Source organism: Coenobita brevimanus, chromosome 88, assembly GCF_032717465.1.
Source record: "Coenobita brevimanus isolate Jiangsu-jjx chromosome 88, ASM3271746v2, whole genome shotgun sequence".
Taxonomy (NCBI): domain Eukaryota; kingdom Metazoa; phylum Arthropoda; class Malacostraca; order Decapoda; family Coenobitidae; genus Coenobita; species Coenobita brevimanus.
Genome location: NC_137041.1, coordinates 2,829,520 through 2,853,816, shown reverse-complemented (window position 1 = coordinate 2,853,816; position 24,297 = coordinate 2,829,520). Strand labels below are relative to the sequence as shown.

General features: G+C 41.5%; 1 protein-coding gene across 1 annotated transcript in view; it reads left to right on the top strand.

Annotated features, from left to right (window-relative positions):
* The window catches only part of Ten-a (Teneurin-a transmembrane protein), a 475,834-nt gene that overhangs the window by 264,520 nt on the left and 187,017 nt on the right, over positions 1-24,297 (top strand). Inside the window, 5 exon segments of the mRNA XM_080281215.1 lie at positions 16,179-16,344; positions 17,189-17,327; positions 18,366-18,512; positions 22,793-22,822; positions 22,949-22,968. Coding sequence (XP_080137341.1) covers positions 16,179-16,344; positions 17,189-17,327; positions 18,366-18,512; positions 22,793-22,822; positions 22,949-22,968 — 502 coding nt within the window.

Sequence of the window (24,297 nt, the reverse complement as noted above, 5' to 3'; positions counted from 1 at the left end):
TTTGTCGTAGCACTTCATTACTAGCCAAGCCAAATGGACAAAACAACTACCAGGGTTGGTAACTGCATTCAGCGTCACCCCATGTGCAGGAAGTGGTCCGATAGGCATGCGTCTTACACCCCAGGTAATGGATAGTATGCATTAAATGCAAAAAAGGGTCTGGTGGACCCAGAGTTGTGTGTTTGGTGTGCATGGTTTTTCCCATTTACCAAATGGTTTCCGATATGTATGACAGTTTGTCGGGGGGTGTTAGTTTAATTTGATATCTGGTTTAGTGGGGTATGGTAAAGTAAGGAGTTAGCTGAAGTTGGTTTCTAGTAATTTCTACCAATAATTGGCATCACTAGTTTGAAACACATCTTTTGTAGGCTGGAAATTTCTCATATCTAGAATTTATGCCGTCTCAGAAATTAAGGCTAAATATGACTATATAATGATAAATCATAAACATCTGGTGACTGAATACAGTAAACTGTCAATCATCTGGCATAATTCAGTTAAGCCCTGTGCCAGGTTAAGGCAAAGAGCCGGATGTTGCATAGTACCTCTCATCAGCTCAATATTCGTCAACCTAACCGGATGTTGCATTACTATACGTATTGAACCTCTTTCCTAAAAACTTTCCCATTAGTAAAAGATGAAAATCAAGCATAAAAGACAATAAAATAATGATACAGTACGGTAATATTGGCTACTGTTTGCAAACTGGTTAATACACCTCAACACTCGATATTTCATAGAACCACCAGTTAACGTCCTGTTTTGGTGCCAGATATTGCATAATTTCACTGGATATTGCTTCAGTAGAGCTGAGCCAGCAGCGCTGGATTTTGTGACAATGGATAATTAAGAGTTTACTGTATTTGGTTCTTAGTAATTTCTACCTATCATTGTTTTAAGTTTTTGAACGTTAGCCGCTTTGTAGTTTGGAACTTTCTTGTACCAGGAATTCACGCTGTTGTTTCTGATATTAAGGTTGATTGTTAATACGATGATCCCTGGTACCGAATGCTCATAAATAACATTGTTGACTAAGTTTTCCGATATAACTAATACAAGATTCAAGGTATTTCCACATGTTGGTTGCTCTGTGCACTGAATATCTCTAGCAACTTACTGTACAGGTTTACCTCTGTTTCAGAGGACAAAAATTCACCCCACTTCACAATGGGTAAATTAAAATGGCCAAAGTAATATGAATTCTGGATGCAACACTCTTCAGCGGTGTGTTCATACAGTTTCTCGTCAGTTTCCCTGAATTGCGGTGAGCATGGTAGATAAACCAAGCATCATTTTACTGAGAGTTCATTTTTAAGTTTGACATATATTGTATATCAGTGGGTGGTTTTGAAATACAGGTGGGTCCCATTATATGAGCATCATTTTGTATGAGAAACTGATGATACCAAATGAGCAATTTAGACCCAGATTCGGTGGTGCGAGCAGAGTCATTTAGTTTAACCCTATTTTCTTCATATGTTGTGTGTCCTGTTACAAGAGTTTTTGCGATCCATTTTTTCACTTTGTTGTACGAGTTTCTGCTGTCCGAGCAGTCCTCCATTAGCCTGTACAGTGCTAGGGAAGTGGATGTATGTCCCCACCCTGAAATGCCAGCAGCGTAGATCTACGTCCTGGGGCATCGAGATGTCATTGCAAGCAACTGAAGTAAAATGGACTAATAACGTATCTCACTAACTTCAGACATTTCTCCGCTGTGCTTATAACACAAATTTAGGAGCACGGGAGGCGGCTGACATTTTTCACAGGCTCACTGCCACTCTGCCCTTTCAGTAACCGCGAAGGTTCCAGAGGTCGAATGGCACCAACCAGACTCGATTCACCCAACTTTCTGGCCTTGGTGATTACTCTTGTTAGTGCCTGGGATCTTTTATTGATGTGTCAAGCCCATTTAGCCAGAAAAAAAATCAAAATCAAATGATGTAAATGGGTAATTAAAAAAAAAAAGAAGCGCGGTACGGGTTAACATAAACCACTCCTATAATGCGACCCACCTGCATGTACTGGATGAAGGTTGGTTTTATTATGTAGCAGTGCGCTGCCACTTGTGCCGTTTTTGCACTTGCTGGAAATCCTGTGGTCAGATAAATTACGTTTTGCTACAAAGCTTCCTTTGTTTAGTGTTCGAGTCTTGATTCAGTAATGACATTTACATCCGAGTCGTCAACAAAAGCAGTACTTTCTGACACTAAACTTTCACAACCTACAGTTATTTATGAGAAAATCTTTGTTTTCTGACAGAGGGAGTTTGAGCTGTCAGTCTACCAGGATTGCAGTTTGTGTTAATTGGCCCACTAATTTGTGGTGCATGAATTTTGATGAGCCTTTTATGAGGTAGGAATGAGTCATTGGTTACCAGGTAAATTGACCCTCCAGTCTGACCAAACTTGGCCATCACCGGAGCTGAATGAGGGTAGAGATATTTCTTGGGTTAGAACAGGCGAGCAATAATTCATAACAATCCATCTTTATGCAATCCCTTTCACCATCTCCCACCATCCAGTCCAACTTCTTTGGAGTTTGTTCTGATCGGTATTACCAATAGATCAGGGCAGTTAGAGTTATTTATAAGTAGGGCTCCAGTTATTGTATTTATGTATGATGATGGCACAGGAGTGAGATGTCTTCATGATGCGACATAAGTACGAGTAATAACCATGTGATTCTTCCCTGGTTATACAAATGCCCCTAAACTCTTTTTAAACCCTCCAAATGAGTACTTGGCTACAAGAGAAGTGCATCTTTACCTTACAGTTCACCCAGTTCATGTTGAATTAAGTCTGGGATCAGATTTATTGGTCACTTTGTACGTTTTAGGCAATTATTATGCAACACTAGACAGTTTGAGTATCTGATGCGTTATTTGTGGCATACTCTGATGTTTTACCCTTGAGGCAGTTCCAATATATCTCTTCTTTTTCTGGTCCCAATCTGTTTTACGTGCTATGTTGTTTTCAACCCTCATTTAATGCTATAAATTTCCATTTCAACTGTGTGAACCATTTTGTCTTGTACCAATCTCTCTCTCTCTCTCTCTCTCTCTCTCTCTCTCTCTCTCTCTCTCTCTCTCTATCATTTAAGCCATGCTGATTTTTTCCAATTTTTATTTTCTTTGACATTCTCTCATCTGGACCCATATTTAATCTTTCACCCATCTCTCTCCACACCATATAGTTTGTGTGTGTGTGTGTGTGTGTGTGTGTGTGTGTGTGTGTGTGTGTGTGTGTGTGTGTGTGTGTGTGTGTGTGCGCGCGCGCGCGCGCGTCATTCCTGTCTCGGTTTCTTCCCGTACATTGATCTTATTTCTGTATCCCGGTTGATTTCTAGTTGTCATTTCTGTTTATTTCTGTACTTTTATTTCACTACTCTCATTTTATCTTCCTCACCCAATCTTATTCTCTCCCCCTCACCACAGTTAATCCTGCTCTCCCTCTCTCCCTACCACCATCATGCATACAATTACCTGGGACTTCGTTGAATACTTTTACATTTTTAAACTTTCATTTCACTGGCTGTCTTCCCCTTCCCCCCCCCCACCTTTTTTTACGCCTGTCTGTATATTTTGCTCCCCTTTCCCAGGTCTTTCCCCCTCCCCCCTTTTATTTTGTTTTTACTGGCTCTTCTCCACTGCACTCCATTTTGTATACTTTCCTACTCTTTCTATGGTGTTCCCCCCCTTTTTTTCCCTCCCTTTTCACCCCAGTTTGTATATATTCCTCCTCATTTTAAGGTCTTTTCCCTTTTGTTGTTGATTTTTTATTTTTACTGCCTCTTTATCCATGTTTCACTCCATTTTGTATATTTCTTCCCATTTCTGTGGTCTTTTCCCTGTATGATTTTCTTGAATTTGTCGCTTTTTCACTCCTGTTTGTTTTCCTCCCCTTTCGCTGGTCTTTTCCATTATTTGGTTGCCTTTTAAAAGTTTCTACTGGCACTCTTGTCCTTGTTTCACCATCAGTCTACATTTTCTTCCCCCTACCCCCTTTTTGGGGGGCTAATTCCCCCTTTGCTTGTTGCTGAATCTGTTTTTATTTAATCTGATATTTTCTTTCTGGCCCTTTTCACCCCTATTTGTTTATTTTCCTTCCCCTTCTGAACCTTCGTTTTTTTTTTTTTTTTTCGGGGGGGGGGTTATTGCTCCCTTTTCACCCTTATTTGTTTATTCATCGCTTTTTCTCCTGTTCCATTCTGTTTGTTGAATGTCATTATTTTATCTTGTTTTACTTCTCATTTTTTATGTTTTGTTTTCTACGGATACCCCTTTCCTTTCTTTTCTTTATTGTTTATAGTTAAAATAACATTAACCATCCCTTCGAATATCCTCGTTTCTTTCCCATTCCTTTTCAGTACTCATGTTTCCCTTCCATTATAATTCCAGTTTCCAGTATCTTTCATTCTTTCCCCTTTTCCTTCTTTTCCATATTCTTTTTAATTTGAATCCTCATTCCATCTTTCATTCTTTATTTTCCATTTTTCTTTATATCCCTCCCCATTGCCCTCAAGACATTTTTCCGTTTTTTCCTTTTTTGTTCTTTTCACTTTCTTTTCCATCCTCCCGCCTCTCCCTTTGCCACTCCATTGATTCACCATTGCTACTGAATATGCCCTTTACATAAAACGTCCTATTTCTTTCCTTATCACTTTTCCCCTTCCTCCCACTCCCCCCTCTCTTCCCGCCCTCATTCTCCATTGCTCTCACCTAGGTTACTGCATATGCCCTTTCAACCACTCTCCCCCCTCACCCTCCTGCCTCTTTTTCCCACCTCTCCCCATGCCCCTATTCTTTTACTTTTCATCGTCCCTCTTCCTTCCCCTCATCTCTCTTTGTTACCCTGTTTATTACTCTCTCTCTCTCTCTCTCTCTCTCTCTCTCTCTCTCTCTCTCTCTCTCTCTCACACACACACACACACACACACACACACACACACACACACACACACACACAATATAATGGCGTTATCGTACTCAGAGTAATTCAGATTTTTATATTGAGTGTATCGTTTATTTATCTATTTTTATATACTGTATATGTATGCTGTGTGTGTGTGTGTGTGTGTGTGTGTGTATTTGTTCTCTCATTAATATCCGGATGTGAACGTGAACGACGGTAGCCTCGCCTCTAACATTGACGTGGGATGTCCATACTGAATCACACCAAAGGAGTCATAACACATTGGTGGTTATTATGGAAAATGAGTTTGTTTTGACGAAATTAATATCCTGAAGCTGTTCCCTGCTGTAGTCGTGATCAGTATAGGGATTGTAGGACCTTGATGATGATAGTGATAGTGATGGGGATGATGTGATGATAGTGATAGGGATGTGATAGTGATTATGATGTTATAGTGATGATGATAGGGATAATGATGATGTGATGATAGTGATGGGGATGATGTGACAATGATGTTAGTGATAGTGATGATAGGCATAGTGATGATGATGATAGTGAGAGTGATGATGACAAAATTCACCCCCAACTACTAAATGGTATGACCAGGAATGTTATAAGTTCTAATAATTGCTGAATAACTGACATACCTTCTTTGAGACCACTGCATTTACCTTTTCTTGTGGGTAGGCATAACAGTCACTGGATAAAACACGTAAAGTTGCCTTCCTTTACTTGATTTCGTTCATTAATATATAATTATGACTATCGTTTGCACAGTTATCATTGTGTAATTTCGTTATAACAAAATTTTGAATACTACAAGAAATATTATTGTTTTGTTGAAGGCTTACAGCGTAACACCAGTCTTAAAAGTAACCTTGATTATTCCTCTTGACTGGTAAAAGTAACCCTAACTATTGGTTTTCATTGATAAAGAAACCCTGAATATTGTTCTTCACTGGCCCTTAAATATTGCTCTTCACTGGCTAGTTTCAGACTAAATTAGGATACTTGTCCTTAAGTAGCGAGGCTTCGTATGACTTGCAGCTGTATTATAGTGGTGTAGTTTGTAGTCATGGCCTTAATATTATCACGGTGCACGTATTCTTATATATCACTATAATAGTGTTCACTGCTCGGCTGTACGTCGGCAACTGACTGCTAAGTTTTCCAGGTTGCGGAACTTACGGTCATTTCTCAGCTCACTGTTTCATAAATGCTCAGGTGTTCCACATTAATTCAGTATTTGTGTAATTATTTTGTTCTTTATAACAAAAAGTAATCATATATTTTTCATTACTTAATGTCTCATTGCCTAAATAACCCCAAACGTATATGCAAATATTTACATATATTATTTCCTTAACAATAGCTATATAGGCTATTCTTTGGAATCTAAATTTACGAACCTGCAGAAAAGCGTTAGTAGAACGAAACATTTAATCTAAACGCTTATATATAGCTTCGTTGTTTAATCCCACTATATGTATTTACAGGTAATCATGAACTAAATTACTATATTACCTAGTCATATTCTGTTGACTATTTCTGTGATAGTGATGATGATGACTAAGTGTTGTATTTTTAAAAGGGAAAGGCATTTTATACACAGTTCATCGTCTATTCATTGGTCTACCTTGAACAATAGTGTTTTGTGAAATGAATGTCTTAGGTGAATTTATGAAGGACAGATGTGGAGAAAGTACAGGATGGTTAAGATTTGGCCTATGTATATTGTTGCCTTTTTTTTTCTTTTTTTTTTTTACCTTGTGTGTGTTCTTCATGTATTTCTGTATGTTTGTTTTGTGTCCATTTGTCTGTTTGTCTCTGTCTTAAAAATCCAACATCCTTTTTTTTTTTTCCATGATGATTATTCGATGATTGTGTTTCCCTTTTCATCGTTGGTGTTTGTCTGTCTGTCCGTCCGTTAATGTGTCAGTGCTAGTTTGTATGTTTATAGCCTGTCTGCCGTCTGCCTATCTGTCTCGTTCATCCATTCATCTGCCTGTCTGTTTTATCTCATTGTCATCAGCTAATCATATTGTCTTCCCTGTGTTTATCGGTACCTGTTTGTCTCTGTTTATCACCGCACCTTTCCGACTTTGTTGTCCCCGTCCGTTTTTAGGTCCGTTTATCAGTATCTGTCTTTGTTAGTTCGTATTTTATCTCGGTCCGTCTTTCTATGAGTCCATTTTTAATTCAAATTTTCATCTGATCTGTTTGTGCTCTTCACCTGTTCTATCTTGTGTGTTTTATCTGTCGTTATTTTATCAGTCATTGCATTTCGTCCAGAAGTTTGGCTTCTTTATATCAGTCGACGGTATTTACCTGTTTTAGTTTCTTATCGATCTCTGTTTCTCAACCTGTCTGACAAATCGGTCTTTTATCTGTGTCAATTACTCCGTCTGTCTATTTATCTGCCTGTCTGTCTATCACTGACAACTCCACCTCTCTCCCCAGTTCGCCCAGAGGATCCCCGAGGTAGGCTTTTTCTCTCCATCCCTCTGCTTTTTCCTTCCTCCGCACCGCTTTCTCTTTCCTCCATCCCTCCTTACCTCCGTCCCTCCATGGCTGCTGTCGGAGGGAATTTTTGAAGGAGGGGAGGGATGAATATGCTACTTGGTAAAAAAAAAAAAAAAAAAATCGTTTTAGTTTTTGCTAGCTTGCTGCATAACTCCTTCAGTACAATGACTAGTTTTAGGCTTATTCTTGCTGTTTCTAGATTTTATTAAACTAACGAGAGCTCATTTGTAGTGAGGAGGTAATTTAAAGATGTATTTATCCCCATCAGATGTAAAAGCCTCCCCTAAGCTTAATAAACCATCTAGTCGTAGCAAGAATAAAAATAATTCATTGTAGAGAAGGGGTTGAGATCCGAATGTCTAATTTATCTTGGCCTTTTCTTTTTTTCTTTCGTTCCAGAATATGCGACAAAGCTAGTTGGCTGGTTATTTATACTCACAATCCACTGGTCTTATTGTGGCAAATTTCATGGCCTAGAAAATGCATTACAAGCTTTATGTCATGCCAGCACACAGTGAATGCCCGGGAAAGCTGTGTGTTGAGTGTTTTTCTTGTGCTTGTGTGCTGCTTCCGCGGATAGCTATTGTTGCGTTGCTATATGTTGCATAGAGCTGCTGCAGTTGATGTCTTTTGCACCCATGTTGTGCCTTGTGAATATATTATGTAGGTAATTTTTAAGTTTATTTACGCAGTCTTTCTTACATACCTTACTTAGACCTCACACACACACACACACACACACACACACACACACACACACACACACACACACACACACACACACACACACACACACACACACACACACACAAACCGAAGGCATTCATGAAAAGCATTTTTTTTCTTTGTCAGTGTTAGGACTGAAGGATATCAAAGGTTTTGGTAAAGTTTATGGCTTTGACGGTTTAGTTAGGTCTTACTGAATTGGGGATTAGGTAATATCCGGAAGTTATGGTGGGTAACAGATTTTAATCATTACACTTATAAGGAAAAATGTATACCGTATGATAAAGTGATTTGGGAAAGACGCGTAGGTCGGAGTGCTGTTGGTAGTAGGGTAAAATAACTTGCATAATATTGAATGATTATAGAGAGGAGTGAATGTAGATAGGGCGATGAAACTGGTTATGTGAGATTGAATATAGGAGCTGAGGTAGGCTAGTAAGGATGATGGATACGGTGTGTGTGTGTGTGTGTGTGTGTGTGTGTGTGTGTGTGTGTGTGTGTGTGTGTGTGTGTGTAGTGCCTCATCTGTAGGCGTGTGTTGTAGGGGAGACCAGGATAAGCCTAATGAGAATAGGCATTAGGGTCGGCCAAAGCAGATTATGCTATTAAAATTCATTGCAGCCTTGGCGGGTTTAGGGAGATGCTGGATGGGCAGGGGATGTTGTGTTGATGGTTTGGTCAATTATTTATTCATGCATTTACTGGGGGATGGTAGGCTGCTGGCTTATTCACTTGTCATGCATTTACCTGCTCGCTTGCTTGATTATATGCCAACACTTTACTTTCAGAAATTCTTCGTCATTTACTCAGTTTCATTTTATCCATTTTTTACACTCGTTTTGTTTATTTTCATTCCCTCATGCTATTCGCTCAATTTCTTGCATAATACATTCAGTTAACCACATACTTGGTCATTTCTCTCTCTCTCTCTCTCTCTCTCTCTCTCTCTCTCTCTCTCTCTCAGTCCTTCACACTTCAGTTCACTTGATTGCTTTCCTTCGCCACTACTCCGCGCTTTTATTTCCCTCTGCTACTGAAGAGGAAAATGAAGGCTATATCAAACCCCTTCCCAGCTCGAAAAGTCTCCCCCAAACTGAGTAAAATTGTCTGGAGATAGCGAAAATTAAGAGATAAGACGTCATCAGTCTGAATGGGTGAGACTTTTTACCTCCTGTCTCGGTAAATGGCGCTTTTTTTTTCTCTCTCTCTGATTTGGTCATTCACTTATTTTTTCAACCTGTCGCGTACCAGCTCACATTTTCTTAGTCATCTTGCATTTGCCCATTCATTCATTTCTGAACCTCTCTCTCTCTCTCTCTCTCTCTCTCTAACTCACATTTTTTCTCACTCATCTTTTGTTATTCTCTTAAGCATCTTCTCCCAAACTCGCTCTTATTTCATTCTCGCTTTGTCACTTCCTCATTCGCTCGTTTTCCCAACCACTCACACACGCTCACTCAGTCACCATTTTTCACTTACTCCTTTAAAGCTTGTAATTTTCTCAACCCATCGCTCACGGCTCCACTTACCTTCACTCACTTGCCTTTTTCTTGCTCACTTCCTAATTCATTTTCTCACTCTGTCGCCTTTTCCCTCACTCCTTAAAGCTGCTACTATTCTTTAACTTATTGCTCACTACTTCGCTTATTTGTCGTGGATATCACTAATAAGCCAGTTTTGTGAAGAGTATAGGATTAATGCATTGTAATAATAGGGAGGAGGAGGAAAAAAATGTGTTCAAGTATAATTATGATGGTGAAATATCATTACTGCAAGTAGGCGTAATCACACTCACGAGGTTAATTGACACTTGTATGTAAATTAGGTATAGATAGTGTCAAAAGTTGAGATAAAGAAAGGGGAGTGAACAGGGTGACATGTAAGTAGATGGAGAACATGCCAGAGAGAGAGGGAGGTTAGGAAAAAAATGTCGCAGGTAGGTACGCAGTTAGTGGGGTGTGGAGGTAGGTAGCTACGTGGGTAGTGGGGAATAGGGAGTGGGCCTAGGGCAGTCACGTGACAGTGGCCCAGTTGATGGTATCGAACCAGTGCACGCGGGACAGTCCATCTTGTGTGCCGTAGGGGAGGACCGGGCCAGGGAGAAGGGGAGAGGGGTGGGGGGCAGGGAGGTTTGGGGAATGGGGGTAGAGGAGAGCGGGAGGGAGGAAACATAGGGAATGGGGTTTGAGAGTTGGGGGGAGATGTGGAGAAGGAGTTAGGCTAGCGAATGGGGCTAGAGGAGGGAGGGGATGGGGTTGGGCTGAGAGGGAGATGCGGGAGAGGATAAAGTGGACGGGAAAAAGAAAAAAGCAGGATAGGAGATCTCGTGAGTATGGAAAGGGATGGTGTGGGAGGGGGGGGAAGGCTAGGTACAGAAAGAGAAAAGGGAAATGTGATAGTACGGTGGCTGATGGAGGGGAAAGAGGTGAGAGGGAGGAGGAGAGGGACTGAAGCAAAAGAGAGAGAGACATTGGGAGAGAAAGAGCGAATGGAGTGAGAGTGAGGTTGGGTGAGGGATGGAAAGGTAAGAAAAAGGAATAGAGGGAGAGGGAAGAGCACAGTGAAAGGGAGAGGGGGTTAGAGGGAGGGATGGAGTGGGAAGGAAAGGAAAGGAAACAAGATGAGAGGGAAAGGAAAGCAACGGAAACATATAAGTAATAGTATTCCATGATTTAAAGATAGGGATATCATAGGGAGGAGAGAGGAGTGGAAAGTTGATGAGCGAGGGGGAGGAGAAGGCGAAGGAGGATGAGGAGGGATGGAAGAAGGTGAGGGGGAGGAGGAGATCAGAGGGGCATTAAGTTTCATTGATCTTTGGAAATGTAGGAAATTGGATATAAGGATTAATAAGTAACATGATGATCAGGGCGATGATGATGGCAGGATATTAGATAATTATCCTTTTCACAAAATTCATTGATCTGTAGAAAGTGAAGAAATTGGATAGAAGGCTTAATAATATGATGTGGTGATGACGACGATGATGATGATGATGAATATGGCAGGGTGTTCAGGTTCGACATACTAACATGAAAATTAAACTTAAGGAAGGTCACCATAATTATCATGACCGTAATCCTTGGAAATAATAATAAAAAAGAAGTGGATAATAAAGAGAAAGATCATTATTAGAAAAGGAAAAAAAGTAATTAAAAAGCAGTGTAAAAAATATGGAAGGACATTATAAAAGAAGTTATTGAACGATAGTAAAAAAGAGGAATATGCAGAAAAAAAAACTGAACATTAAAAAGAAAGGAAGATGGAGTAGGAGGAGGGAATTTATGAGAGAAAGAGAGAGAGAGAGAGAGACAGAGAGAGAGAGACAGAGAGAATTGTGTACTTTATACTGATGGTGATGATTGTGTGCGTATGTATTATTCTGGGAGATTGCGGTGTGCGTGTGTGTGTGTGTGTGTGTGTGTGTGTGTGTGTGTGTGTGTGTGTGCTGGGAAAACCTGTAGCAGTTATGCGTATTTATGAAAGTTTAAAAAGTTCCGTGTAACCTATTGAGAGAGAGAGCAGGGGGTGGAGGGGGTGAACCGATATTCATCCGAGGGGCTTCAAAAACAAAGTTGGGAGGAAAATATTTTGAAAGATTTCCATGAATTGAGGAAGGGATAAAGAGAGGTTTAAGAAAAGAGGAGAATAAATAGGAGATTAATACAGTCTCTCTCTCTCTCTCTCTCTCTCTCTCTCTCTCTCTCTGTCTCATTTTTTCATTTGTTCCATGAGTTTCTTTTTTCCCGCTTACTATTTTCTTCGTTTATTCCTTCTTTTCTCCCCCTCCCCCTCCTCCCTCTTCTTCTCCTTCTCTCTCCCTCTTCCACTCCCTCCCCCTCCCTCCTCTCCTCAGTGTCTCTCTTCTTTGATCTTGTTATGATCTCTTCACTCTCTTCATATCTTTCCTCTCCCTCCCTCCCTCCCTCCTCCTCTACTCCACATCCCCCCCCCCTCTCTCTTTCTCTCTCTCTCTCCCCTCCCTCCTTCCCTCTCCCTCTCCCTCCCTCCCCCAGAGAGCATTCATAGTACCCCAGGGAAGATTCACCTGAGGCCTTACCTGGAGAAGTTATTGGAGGAGGAGGAGGAGGAGGAATAGTGATGTTATGATGTGTATAATGATGGTGTATTATTATTATGATGATAATGATAGAGGAAGGTGAAAGAAGTGAGAGAACGATGGAAGAGAGCAGAGAGAGAGAGAGAGCGGGAGAGAGAGAGGAAGATGAGGAAGTTGAGCAGATGATGAGAAAAAGGAGAGGAGAGAAAATTAGATGGGGTGGATAGATAGGAAGGGGAAATAAAAGATATGGATAGAAGGGGAGGGTAGAGACGAATGGAAGTGGAGGGAAAGAATGAAGGGAGGGAACAAAAGTACTCATAAGGGGGAGGCAGGTACTGGGAGGGAGGGAGAGAAGATTAAGTGAATAAGAAGAGGGGGAGAGCTGAATGAATAAGAAAGAGGGTGAATAAGAGGGAGATTGAATAGGTCAGGGAGGAAATGAAGGCGGAGAGAGAGAGAGAGAGAGAGAGAGAGAGAGAGAGAGAGAAATGAATAAAGGAGGGGGAAGGCGAAAGTAAAGATAGAAGATTAAGAAAGAAGGGAAAAATAATGAACGCGGGTGACGGAAGGAGGGAAGTACGAAAAAGGAAAGGAGGAAAGAAAATACCTGTAACATTAAAAGCCTGGAATACAGGAGAAGGATCATTTAGAAGGTGAAGGATACAAGTGAAAGTAAGGTAGAAGAAAGGAGGGAGAAGATAAGAGGAAATGGAGATAGGAGAAAATAACGAAGATGAGAGGTGGAGGAAGAAAAGAGGAGAGGAAGGAGGAGGAAAAAGCCTCCTTTCCTCTGCTATGTCCCCTTTTGTGTTGCTACCTTTTTTACTGAATAGGAAAAGTTTGTTGTGATCGCGAGCGTCTCCCCCGATCATTTTAATGTCCATGGAGTGTTGTAGTGGGGGGTGCGGGTGAGGCTTGGAATAAAAAGAGGGGGGGGGGAGAGGCATTGAAGGAGAGGGAGGGTGTGGAGAAAAGGGAAAGCAGTAGAGAGAAGAGGGGGAGCATAGAAAGAGGGAAGAGTGTGTGGCGAGAAAAAGGAACGTACTGTAGTTGAGAAAAGAGAGAAGGGGAGCATTGAAGGAGAGAGAGGGGGTGGAGAAAATAGAAAGGATTGGAGAGAAACGGGGGAGTAGGTGAAGAGAGAAGATAGTGCGAATAGATAAAAGAGGGTGCAATGGATGTAGGAGTGAGGAAGGGATACACTGTGGGGGGGTTGGAGAGAAAAAGAGGGGGGGGGGAACTGTGAAGAAGAGGGGTGTGTTGAGAGGAGATGAGAGGCATGGAAGGAAGGTGTGGTGTCCTTACTATAGAATGGATATTAATTCGTTAGAAAATGTACTGAGAAGAATGACTAAAATGATACATGACGTCCGGAACCTGTCATATGAAGACAGACTGAAAAGACTAAGTCTGCATTCGCTAGAGAGGCGTAGAGTAAGGGGAGACTTAATTGAGGTGTTTAAGTGGATGAATGGTATAAATAAGGGAGATATTAGCAAGGTACTTAAAGTGAGCATACAGGATAGAACTAGAAATAATGGTTTCAAACAAGAAAAATTCCGTTTCAGAAAGGAAATCGGAAGAAATTGGTTTGGTAATAGAGTAGTAGACGAATGGAATAAGCTACCTAGTAAAGTAGTTGCTGCCTCTTCCATTGAGAGTTTCAAGCATAGGCTAGATAAGCATATGACAAATAAGGGGTGGATATAGAATAAAGAAAATCTTATAACCAATACTAATTCAAAAAAGATTTACTTTTCAGGTTACACTATGATAGTCTCTATTCTCCTTTCACACTTTCCTGTAAAATGTCCACGCCAGTTTTTCTATACGGCGTGGTGTTCTTTCTGACTTTTTCCTGCCGGCTTCGGCTGGAGGGTTTGGAGGGCGGGGGAGAGCCTTCTTCTTTGCTATCCTTATCTCATTCTAGTAGTTCAGTTACTCTTCTAGGAGCTGCCTAGCGTGGGCCAACCGGCCTACTGCAGTTATCCTCTCTTCTTATGTTCTTATAGAGTGAGATAATGGGGCATGTCTCCTTACTCCGACTCTTTCCAGCATCTTTCAGTATGTTTTCCCTTTTCCGGATAACCACTTGAAAATATCCCAATTCTAGCCTAACTAAACCCAACCTATCCCCAACAATATTATCCTAACTCCGCCTTAACAGAATAATTTACACTAACTTCATCTAATCCTTCCTAACTTGGATATTCGTGGGAAAGAAAAGTAGAGAGAGAGAGAGAGAGAGAGAGATTCTAAAAGCCGATGGAGGGGAGAGGGGGAGTGAGTGAGCATACCGCCTCAGGGTTAGCTTAAGAGAAGTGATTGGTGCGGCAGCGGCGGTGACGGAGGTGGTGGTGGTGGTGGTGGTAGACAGTGTAAGAGCAAGAGCTTCCAGGAAAGGTGAATGGGAAGTAAATTGGGCAAGGATGAGCGTAAGAGATTCTAAGATGGAGATAGACAGGTAAACAGATAGATATTAATAGATACGAAAAGTGTATAGCTTTTTGTGGTGGTTTTGGTGGTGATGAAAGTGAATGTGTAGGAATAAGAGCTTCCAGGAAAGACTAGTAGGAAAGATCTTGGGCAAGGATGAGGTGTAAGAATATAGATAGACTAGATAGGTAGACGTCCAAAGGGTGCTGGTGGAAGTGTGTGTGTTACAAGAGATTGTTCAAAGTAAAAGCTTCCAGGAAAGATACATAGGGATCTTGGTCAAGGGTGAGGTGTAGATAGATAGACAGATAGATAGACATTTTCCAGGGGGCGGTGGTGGAACAGTGTAAGAGCGTATAGAAAAGAAGAATACGGAAGATCAGATAGAAGAGATGGAGACATATTTATTTATTCACCGATAGATAGACAAATTTTTACGGAAGGTATACAGACAGGTAGATAGATATATTACCGACGGTACTGAAGGAGGAGTGTTAAGAGCTTCCAGGAAAGATGACCAAGAAGGATGTGGGAGAGGAGGAGCCGTGGGAGATGCTAAGATGGAGGCGGTAGAATCGATAACTATTGATTGCTAAGCATTTTCCAGGTGTTGTATGGAGGTGAGAGTAAACGCTTCCAAGAAAGCGTTAGGGAAGATTTTAATCAGGAGAGGAGTAAGATGCAGTAAGTAGATAGATAGGTATATATAGATTGATAGATGCGGATGGAGTTTCCGGAGGTTGGTGGTGGAGAATGGAAGAGTATGTAAGAGGGTAAAGTTCCTGGAAAGTTTATGGTATTAAAATTTCGTGGGAGTGGGTGCGGTGGAGAGAGAGGGGGGGGGTCAGGCTAATGAACATGACCTTTCAGGGCGGCACAGGTGTGTCTAATTCACCTGTCTCGAACCTCCCAACCTCCACCTTACCTGCAGATCTCATAGGTCACTAGAACGAAGGAAAAATTTAACCTTCAGGTCGTCAGTCAGAGGTCAGAAGGTTAAAGACGGTAGATTTGAGATAATGGAAAAATTAATATATTTATATATTTTTTTCATATTCTGGTCGACTTGTAACTTGGTAATTTTAGTGTACTGTTCATAAATTCCAGTGCTATAAGGTATTAATTCCTTATTTTGAGAGAGAGAGAGAGAGAGCGATACCTTGGTCTTAATTACGTCCTCGTCTATTTCTGTGCGGGTCATTTTATTTTCCTTCTTTGTGCGTCAGAATCCAACACTGCTGGTGGATTTAGACTCTCTCTCTCTCTCTGTCTCTCTCTGTCTGTCTGTCTGTCTGTCTGTCTGTCTGTCTGTCTGTCTCTCTCTCTCTCTCTCTCTCTCTCTCTCTCTCTCTCTCTCTCTCTCTCTCTCTCTCTCTCTCTCTCTCTCTCTCTCTCTCTCTCTCTCTCTCTCTCTCTCATTTCTGTCCAGTTATCTGTTTGTCTCAGTGTCTCTCTCTTAGTCTTTCCATCCATCCATTTATCTATCACCCCCTTCTAACCCTGTCTTATTTTCTGACCCACAGCGTACTCGCCGCCCCTGACCACCACCCTGGCCCGCGCCCCGAAACCTGATACGGGAGCCACCGAACTCACGCGGCTCCGACACTTCAACCGCCGATATGTGAACAAGATACCGCCGAGGGGATACTGGAACGCCCACTTCGAGGTCAAACAGCCTACGTATATGAGGTCAGTGGGTTGGTTTTGAGGTTTGTTATGGGGTAGTTATGAGTCATTTTGTTATATGCTGGGTTATTAAGGTTTGTGGGTTGTTTTGAGGATAGTCGTGGGATAGTTGTGAAGTTACCTGATTGCTTATTAACTTTTTTTTCTATGCATCGTATTCGGAACATAATTATGTTAGAAGGTTGGTTATTGGCTGTGGAGTTTTAGTTGGGGTTAGAGCGGTACATGAGTTTTAAGGTTAGGTGTGAACTTGGGCTACTTAATCTTTGTAGGCTTGTTAGAGTTATGGATGTGTTAGTTGTGGGATTCATTTTAATGTTAAGAAGTTATTTTTTTAGGTATGATATTAGTAACTGTTGATATTGAACAAAAAAGCTTCTAGGTTTATCTTCAGTAAGACATTTCGGTAAATTGTCTGTTCGAACGAACTCATATATTCAAGCTAAATAAGAAATCTTGGAAATCTTTTGGGCCCAGAGGTGTTTGACTTCCACATGATTCTATCATTTTGTTAAAAAAAAAAAAAAACGAGCAGTTGATGAGTTATTTTGTATTGTGTTTAGTTTCTGTCGTTCACTATAACCATTCAACCAGAATAAAAAGCTCGCGCGATTGCATTGATGAGTTATTTAGTTTTGTAGGTTTAATATTTGTTGTTCATTGTAACATTTAACCAGAATAAAAACCTTCAGCGACTGCATTGAAGAGGTATTTTGTATTGTTTAATTTCTGTCGTCCACAGTAACGAGTAAACCAGATCACTTTAAAACTTGACCTTTTCAAGGGCAAGGGCTTTCCTCCACCCTGTCACTCATCCCTAATTCACCTTGTCTCTTCATGCCTACAGATTCAACCTGACCGTGCCTCGTACCGCCCACCTGGCCATCTTCGGGCGTCGCAACGTGGCTCCATCCATCACTGAATATGACTTCGTGGAGTTCATCAAGAGTGGACGACCCTCCAGGACCAAGAGGCACGCAGAGTGGGTGAGTAAAATGCCTGGATTTTTTTTTCTTTTTAAGTTTTTTTTTTCCTTACTCCCTCACTTCTAAAACGAATAAAAGATGCCTGGTAGTAGCAAGGATGCGGCAGAGGTGTTATAGAAAGTTAACACTGATGGCCTAACACATCACGGTCGTATAATAGCCTCAGGTGTAATATATCCCGAGATAGCCACATTATAATCCAGAGTTGGTGTGTGTGTGTGTGTGTGTGTGTGAGAGAGAGAGAGAGAGAGAGAGAGAATGGTGTATGCTCTGAGCTCGTCAATCCTTCAGTTACAGACGGCTCTCCTTTCCGTATTTCTGGATACTGACGCACATGAGGTAGTGGGAGTAAATAGTAAATAGTCGTAGCAGTAAAATTACTAGTGGTAGTGGGAGTAGCAATAGTCTTAGTAGTAAAATAGGAGCATTGGTAGTAGTTGTGAGTGCTGTTGCTACTGTTACACTGTATTTCGCCCTGTTCCTAACACCCATATTGTTCTGCTGGTACTTGTTATTGTTGTTGGTGTGAGGGGTGGGCAGATCCCCTAATACCGTGGGTGTTGTGGTGCTGTGGCTGTGCTGAGACAAATAGCCCAGGACCAGGGTTCGAAGCCTTCTGTGTGACGCTATAACAATGCCATGTCAGATTAGCCCTTCTGAGTTATGGCTGTGTGTGGGGAAGGGGAGGAGGGGGTTTTGTGTGTGTGTGTGTGTGTGTTATTAGAACTCCTCCCTAATCTTTATATGTGAAAAAAGATAGGATGATCGTTATGGTATTCTCCATCTCCTCTTCGGCAGACATCTGAACCTAGCGAGGACGTAATGATGACTCTCCATCTGCCCAATTTTACAACGTCTTCTAACACCCCTAACCCATTTCAACTCCCCTAATACCCCTTGAAATTCTAGTTTCAACTCTCTCTTTTAGTCTACTCCCGGATCTAGCGAGGCCATAGTGGTCCCCTATTCTAGCACTTTCTAACTCCATCTAACAAATTATGACTCTCCATATTCTGACTCTCCCAACTTGCCTTTCAGGAGACGTCTGGATCTAGCGAGGCCTTCGTGACCCCCTTGCCTGACGACATCCAGGGAGTGGTAGAGTCGTACCCCTTCCTGCCCCACCACGACCTTAAGGACGACCTCGACCATCTCCTTATCTCCAACTCCGGCGATAAGGTAGGAGTGGTGGTGATTTTCATTATTTTTGGTGGCTATTGTGATTATAATGCTGATGGGTTTTTCGTTTTTCTGATTTTTTGTATTATTATTATTATTATTATTATTATTATTATTTATTTTCCATTGCAGAAGTTGGTGGTGGTGATGTACTATTATTATACTGTAGAAGAGGTTATAGTTAAGGGAAATGTACTGTATATAGTTAAGTCTCGAACGGATTTGGAATAAAAACCATGCCCGAAAGGGTAACGAAGAGATGTGGTCAAAATGTACTTTACTCAACGCACACAGTTATTTATTTATTTATTATTGCTGAAGTTTTAATTTCTTAAATCGCTATCCATTTCTCGGCGATAATAATTCTTTAATGTTTACTTTCCATTCCAAAATTCCCATCCCTATTCTTAGTGATAGTACTTCTTCATTATTTACGTTTCCTTCCCAAATTCCCCTTCTTGTTCATGGTGATTTTTCTCATTGAACAACACCAGTACCGTCTGGCCTAATCACTAAGATCCAGAGACATGGTTAATATCTACCTTACTTAGAGCATATTTCCCTTTTTAAGTTACTGTTATTAACTGAACCAAAATCACAATGTTATTCTTGGCGATAATTTTCTACTTGAATAAGAGCGTCTGGGCCCATTAATAAACTCATAATGATGATAACTTTCCCCTCCCAAAATACACGGTCCTGTTTTTCGCCATAATACATTTTCCTTATTAAGATATAATTTCGGCACGAGCATTTGCATCTCCCAAATCCCCCGTCTTATTCTTGACGATAATTCTTTTCCTTGAACAAAAACAAGAGCGTCTGGGCCCATCAATAAGCTCATCTCCTCCTCGTGTCAACAACAATAAGTGCCTTGATGAGGCTGACGAGGCAATTAGCTTGTGTAATTACCTTATTAATTACCTTACAAGCCCAGGAGACTCGCTGCTTGAAGGAGGCCGTGTTCTAGGAGATAGTGCCTTTGAAGTTGTACCAGTCTGACAGTCTGTCTTCGTCTGTCTGTCTGTCTGTGGGTGTATTCAGTCAGGTTTGTCTGTATATCATTTGAACAATTTTTTTTTTTTTTTTGGGGGGAGGGGGATCCCGATAATCCACGATAAAAACACATTACCCTTTGTGAGATGATGATGGTGAACCGTGGTACATATGAGAGAAGAGGTTGGGTGATGATGAACGTTGGTACACATGAGAGAAGAGGTTGGGTGATGATGATGATGAACATTGGTACGTAAGAGAGAAGAGGTTGAGTGATGATGATGATGAACAGCGGTACATAATTATGAGAGAAGAGGTTGGGTGGTGATGAACTGTGATACAAATGACAGAAGAAGTTTGGTGTTGATGACGATGAACCGTGGTACGTATGAGAGAAGTGGTTTGGAGATGATGAATCATGGTACATATGAGAGAAAAGGTTGGGTGATGGTGGTGGTGATGGGTAATGGTGGTGGTGTTGATGATGGGGACCTAAGAGGGAAAGTGTGCGGTGTTACTGGTTAATGGTGTCTGAATATTTTATTGTCTGGAATTCGTTATAATTTGCGTTGTTATAGTGCATCTGTTTATGAGTTATCTATAATTGTTTCTGCTTACACTTTTTATTTGCTTGTTATTTAATCTTTTTTTTGGGGGGATATCTCATTGCTTCTGTAAATTTGTTTCCCTTTGCTCTGTTTTTCATGTTTTTAATTAATGGCGTTGCTCTGTTCTCGTTTCTTTTTGTAGTCCAATATATAGAATTTTTCCAGTTTCTTGCTGATATATTGTTGCACTTAGTGTAACGATGTGCGTTATATATTTTATTTATTAATTTACGTTTGTTAACCTACTGTGTTGTCGCTCTTGCTCTAAGGTTATGTTTAATTTCTTCTAGAGTTATGTGGATTCTTATTTTCATTTTTTTCTTTATTTTATTTATTTTTTGGTTATTTCCTGTTTTAGTTCTGTGCCATCTGTGAGCAGCTAATTGAAGACAGGCCCATTCTGACACCCCCCCACCCCATGCTGTCCGACTCTGGGTGGAAGTTAAACAGGCCCAAACTTTGTTAATACGTGAGGGGGAGGGGAGGGGGTATGTGGAGAGAGTGGGGGAAGTAGGGAGAGGAGAGGGGAGAAACGGAAGAGGAGGAGGAGGAAGAGGGGAACGGGAATGGAGAAGGGGTTATTTAAATGGTGAGAGTAGGATGAAAGGAAAGGAGGCGGATTTGAAGGGGAGTCAGAGAGAGAGATGGGGATGGGGGAAGAGTGTCTTAGTGGAGAGTTTTTTTTTAGAGGGGGAAAGATGTAGAAAAAGAAAAGAGGGGAGTGATGGAGTTTGCAGGGGGATACTTTGATAGAAACAAGTAGAGAGAGGAGGAATCCTGTGGAACGTTAGGAGGTGGGGAGGAGAAGAACAGGTGGTGAGAAAAGAGTGGAGGTGGGTGGAAGAGAACTGTTAAAGAGAAGGGTGGACGTGCAGAGAGAAAATTTTACCTCTTGACTAAAATGAAGAGAGGCTAGAATGATAGGGGGAATTTGCGAAGAAAAGAATAAAGGGGGAAAGAAAAGAGCCTTGGAGGACTACTGTTGAGAGACAAGGATGGGGGGAGAAGAGAGTCGGGGGAAGAGGAATGGAGGGACCAGGAGGGAGGGGAGCGGAATGTTAGAGGGAACTTGGGGGGGAAGAGGGAGAGAAAGAACGGTGGGGGGAAGGGCAGGAACTGGAGCCACATTCCTGGGAACTTACAGGCATGAGTCCTGTAGTGTGTGTGTGTGTGTGTGTGTTTACGTATTTATGTATGTATATGCGTCTTATGTATCGTGTGTGTTTATAAATATTTTTGTGTACTTGTATGTATATGTATGTATGTGTGTGTATATGAATGACATTACCAGGTGGGATGGGGGTGCTGGGTGCTGGAACAATTAATTACCGGGCAGGTGTGGCAGGGACTAGCGCCAGAGCCTCCTAGTCCACCCCTCCCTGTACCCCCCTCTCCACCCCCAGGACAGGACACGCACGCGCGCGCGCGCGCACACACACACACACACACACACACACACACACACACACACACACACACACACACACACACACACACACACACACACACACACACACACACACACACACACACACACACACACACACACACACACACACACACACACACACACACACACACACACACACACACACACACACACACACACACACACACACACACACACACACACACACACACACACACACACACACACACACACACACACACACACACACACACACACACACACACACACACACACACACACACACACACACACACACACACACACACACACACACACACACACACACACACACACACACACACACACACACACACACACAGCTTATTTCCCACTCATAAAATCACAAATAGAATTAAAAAATGAGTCAGGAGGACAACACTGAATGGCTTGGGGGGAAAAAAAGATGTTGAGGGCTAGGCGGGACAAGATTAAGGGCACAGGACAAAAGACAGGCCTGGGGAGGGGAGGGAGGAAAGGGAGGAAATTGAGGGGAGAAAAGGAGAGGGGGAGGGCAGGCAAAAGGTTGGAAGGGATAGGAAATGACAGTGGAGAAAGAAAGAACGGGGAGAATTGGGTATGTGTTAAGGGAGGGAGGAAGAGACAAAACTGGGGTAGATAGGACAAAACTGCGTGGGTTGGACAGACAAGATTCAGGGCGCAGGTCAGACGACGCTCCGGGACTCCCAGGACACACGACCAGGCCATAGAGAGGAGGAGGAAAATGGGAAGGGAGAGAGAAAGAGAAAGGGAAGGGGTGTGGAACCAGAAGGGAAGCTGAGGCGAGAGGGAGGAGGATAGGATAAAGAAGTGGAGGAAAGGGAAAGAGGCAACAGGGAATTGGTTAAGGAATGGGGAAAGTCAGATGAATTGGAAAGGAGAGTAGAATAAGGAAGAGGAAAGTGGAAAAAAGAAAGAGGGGGTTGGAAATGAAGGGAGGAGTAAGATGAAAAGGAAATAGGGATTGTAGGGGAAAAGGGATGATGGGGAGGGCTGGATCATGGATGAAGAAAGGAGGAGAGGTGTAGGGAGAAAATGAGGGGAAAATGGAAAGCTGAGAGATGAAGGAGGGGAGAGAAAAAAAGGTACTTAAGAGAGAGGAAAGGGGAGGAGAGGAAGGGCTAGATATGGAGAGCAGAAAAGAAGGTGTGTGGGGAGAAAGGAGAGTAAACAGAAAGTTAAAAGAGGTGAAGGAGGGGACGAAAGGAAAGCAGAATAAGGAGGAAAGTGGGGAGAGGAGAGAAGTAATGGGGAGGAGGAAAGAGATGGAGAAGGGGTGGGGGGAAGGGTTTTAAAGTTGGCATTTCTATGAGGTGGTCGCAGCTTTAGTGTGTCAGGCCTGAAGGGGAGGGAGGATTGGAGGGGGAGAGGAGCAGGAAGGGGGAAGGAGGTAGCAAGGGGGAAGGCCGGCTGTTTTCTCTGCCACTTAGTTCAGATTTAAGGGAGCACTTGGAGCATTGTTATTTTTTTACAGTATTTTTATTTTTACGTTTTTTATTGTTACGATATATTACTGTGTACTGTTGTTGTGTGCGTTTTATCCTACATGTATTATTATTATATTATTATTGTTAGTATGATCATTATTATTTATCATCCCTCAAAAAATTGGTTTTAATATTGTATACACTTTTCCTGACTACTCACGTCACCAGAGTTGGAATTTGTTTTCACCTCTGTTTCTGTCCATTCATCCATCCATCTGTCTGTCTGTCCGTCCGCACGACGTCATTAATTTTGTTTGAACTTTTTTTTTCTTTGAAGAAACTGTTCATCACGATTTTTTTTACTTTATTAATTATCGTGTCATTGTGGTTATTCCTGCCTTGTAGTATATTTAGTGTTAGATAGTTTTTATTATATTTTTCACTTATATTACACTTTATTTGTGTATTTGCATTTTATATTTTGAGGTAGCCAGTAATCTCAGTATAATCATAGCAATGGATTATCATTTCAAACTTTTTTCACCCCCCTGAGGGTAGTTTGGAGTCAGTCTCATACCGGTATTAATTAAAAGTTCATTGCATAATACTTGAAATTATTTTGGCAGAGGGAAAAAGCTGGAAACAGATTAACAATTTCTCTTGTCTCTCTTACACCGCTTGTCTAAAGTATATATGACACAGCAGTCCCAAAATAGATATAAAATAAGAGAGAGAGAGAATACTGCAATGTCAATTCTCATCGTTCCTTTTGTCTCGAATCAGCAACTCGCGAGCCAGATCATTAGCAAAGACGACCAGGTGAAAAATGACAATAAGACTGCCAGTGGTATCGAATTCTTTATTATTATTATTATTATTAACGGTATTATTTTTGTTATTTTGGGTTTTCCTTTTAAATGCTTCCCTAGTTTTGGTTTTGGTTATTTTTTCAGCTTCCCTCCTGTCTTTTTCATTTCCATATGCTGCCTTTCTTCATTGTTTCCTTTTTCACGCGCTACATTTTTTTTTTTCCGTATCCTACATTTCTCTTGTTTTTTTCTTCACCTGCTACCTTACCTGTGTCCTTTATTTTTTTAATGCAATTCCTTTCTTTTCTTGTATTTTTAGTACATACGAGCGCCATAACCCACTAGACCACCAGGTTAAATTTGGTTGCATATTACCTCCCAACGTAGTAAAGGGTGTCCTAGGGTACAGGAGACCATTTGGTTTGTCACTTGGTGTTGAGTGACCTGGAGGCAGCACTACATAAAGTGAATTGATATTACTTT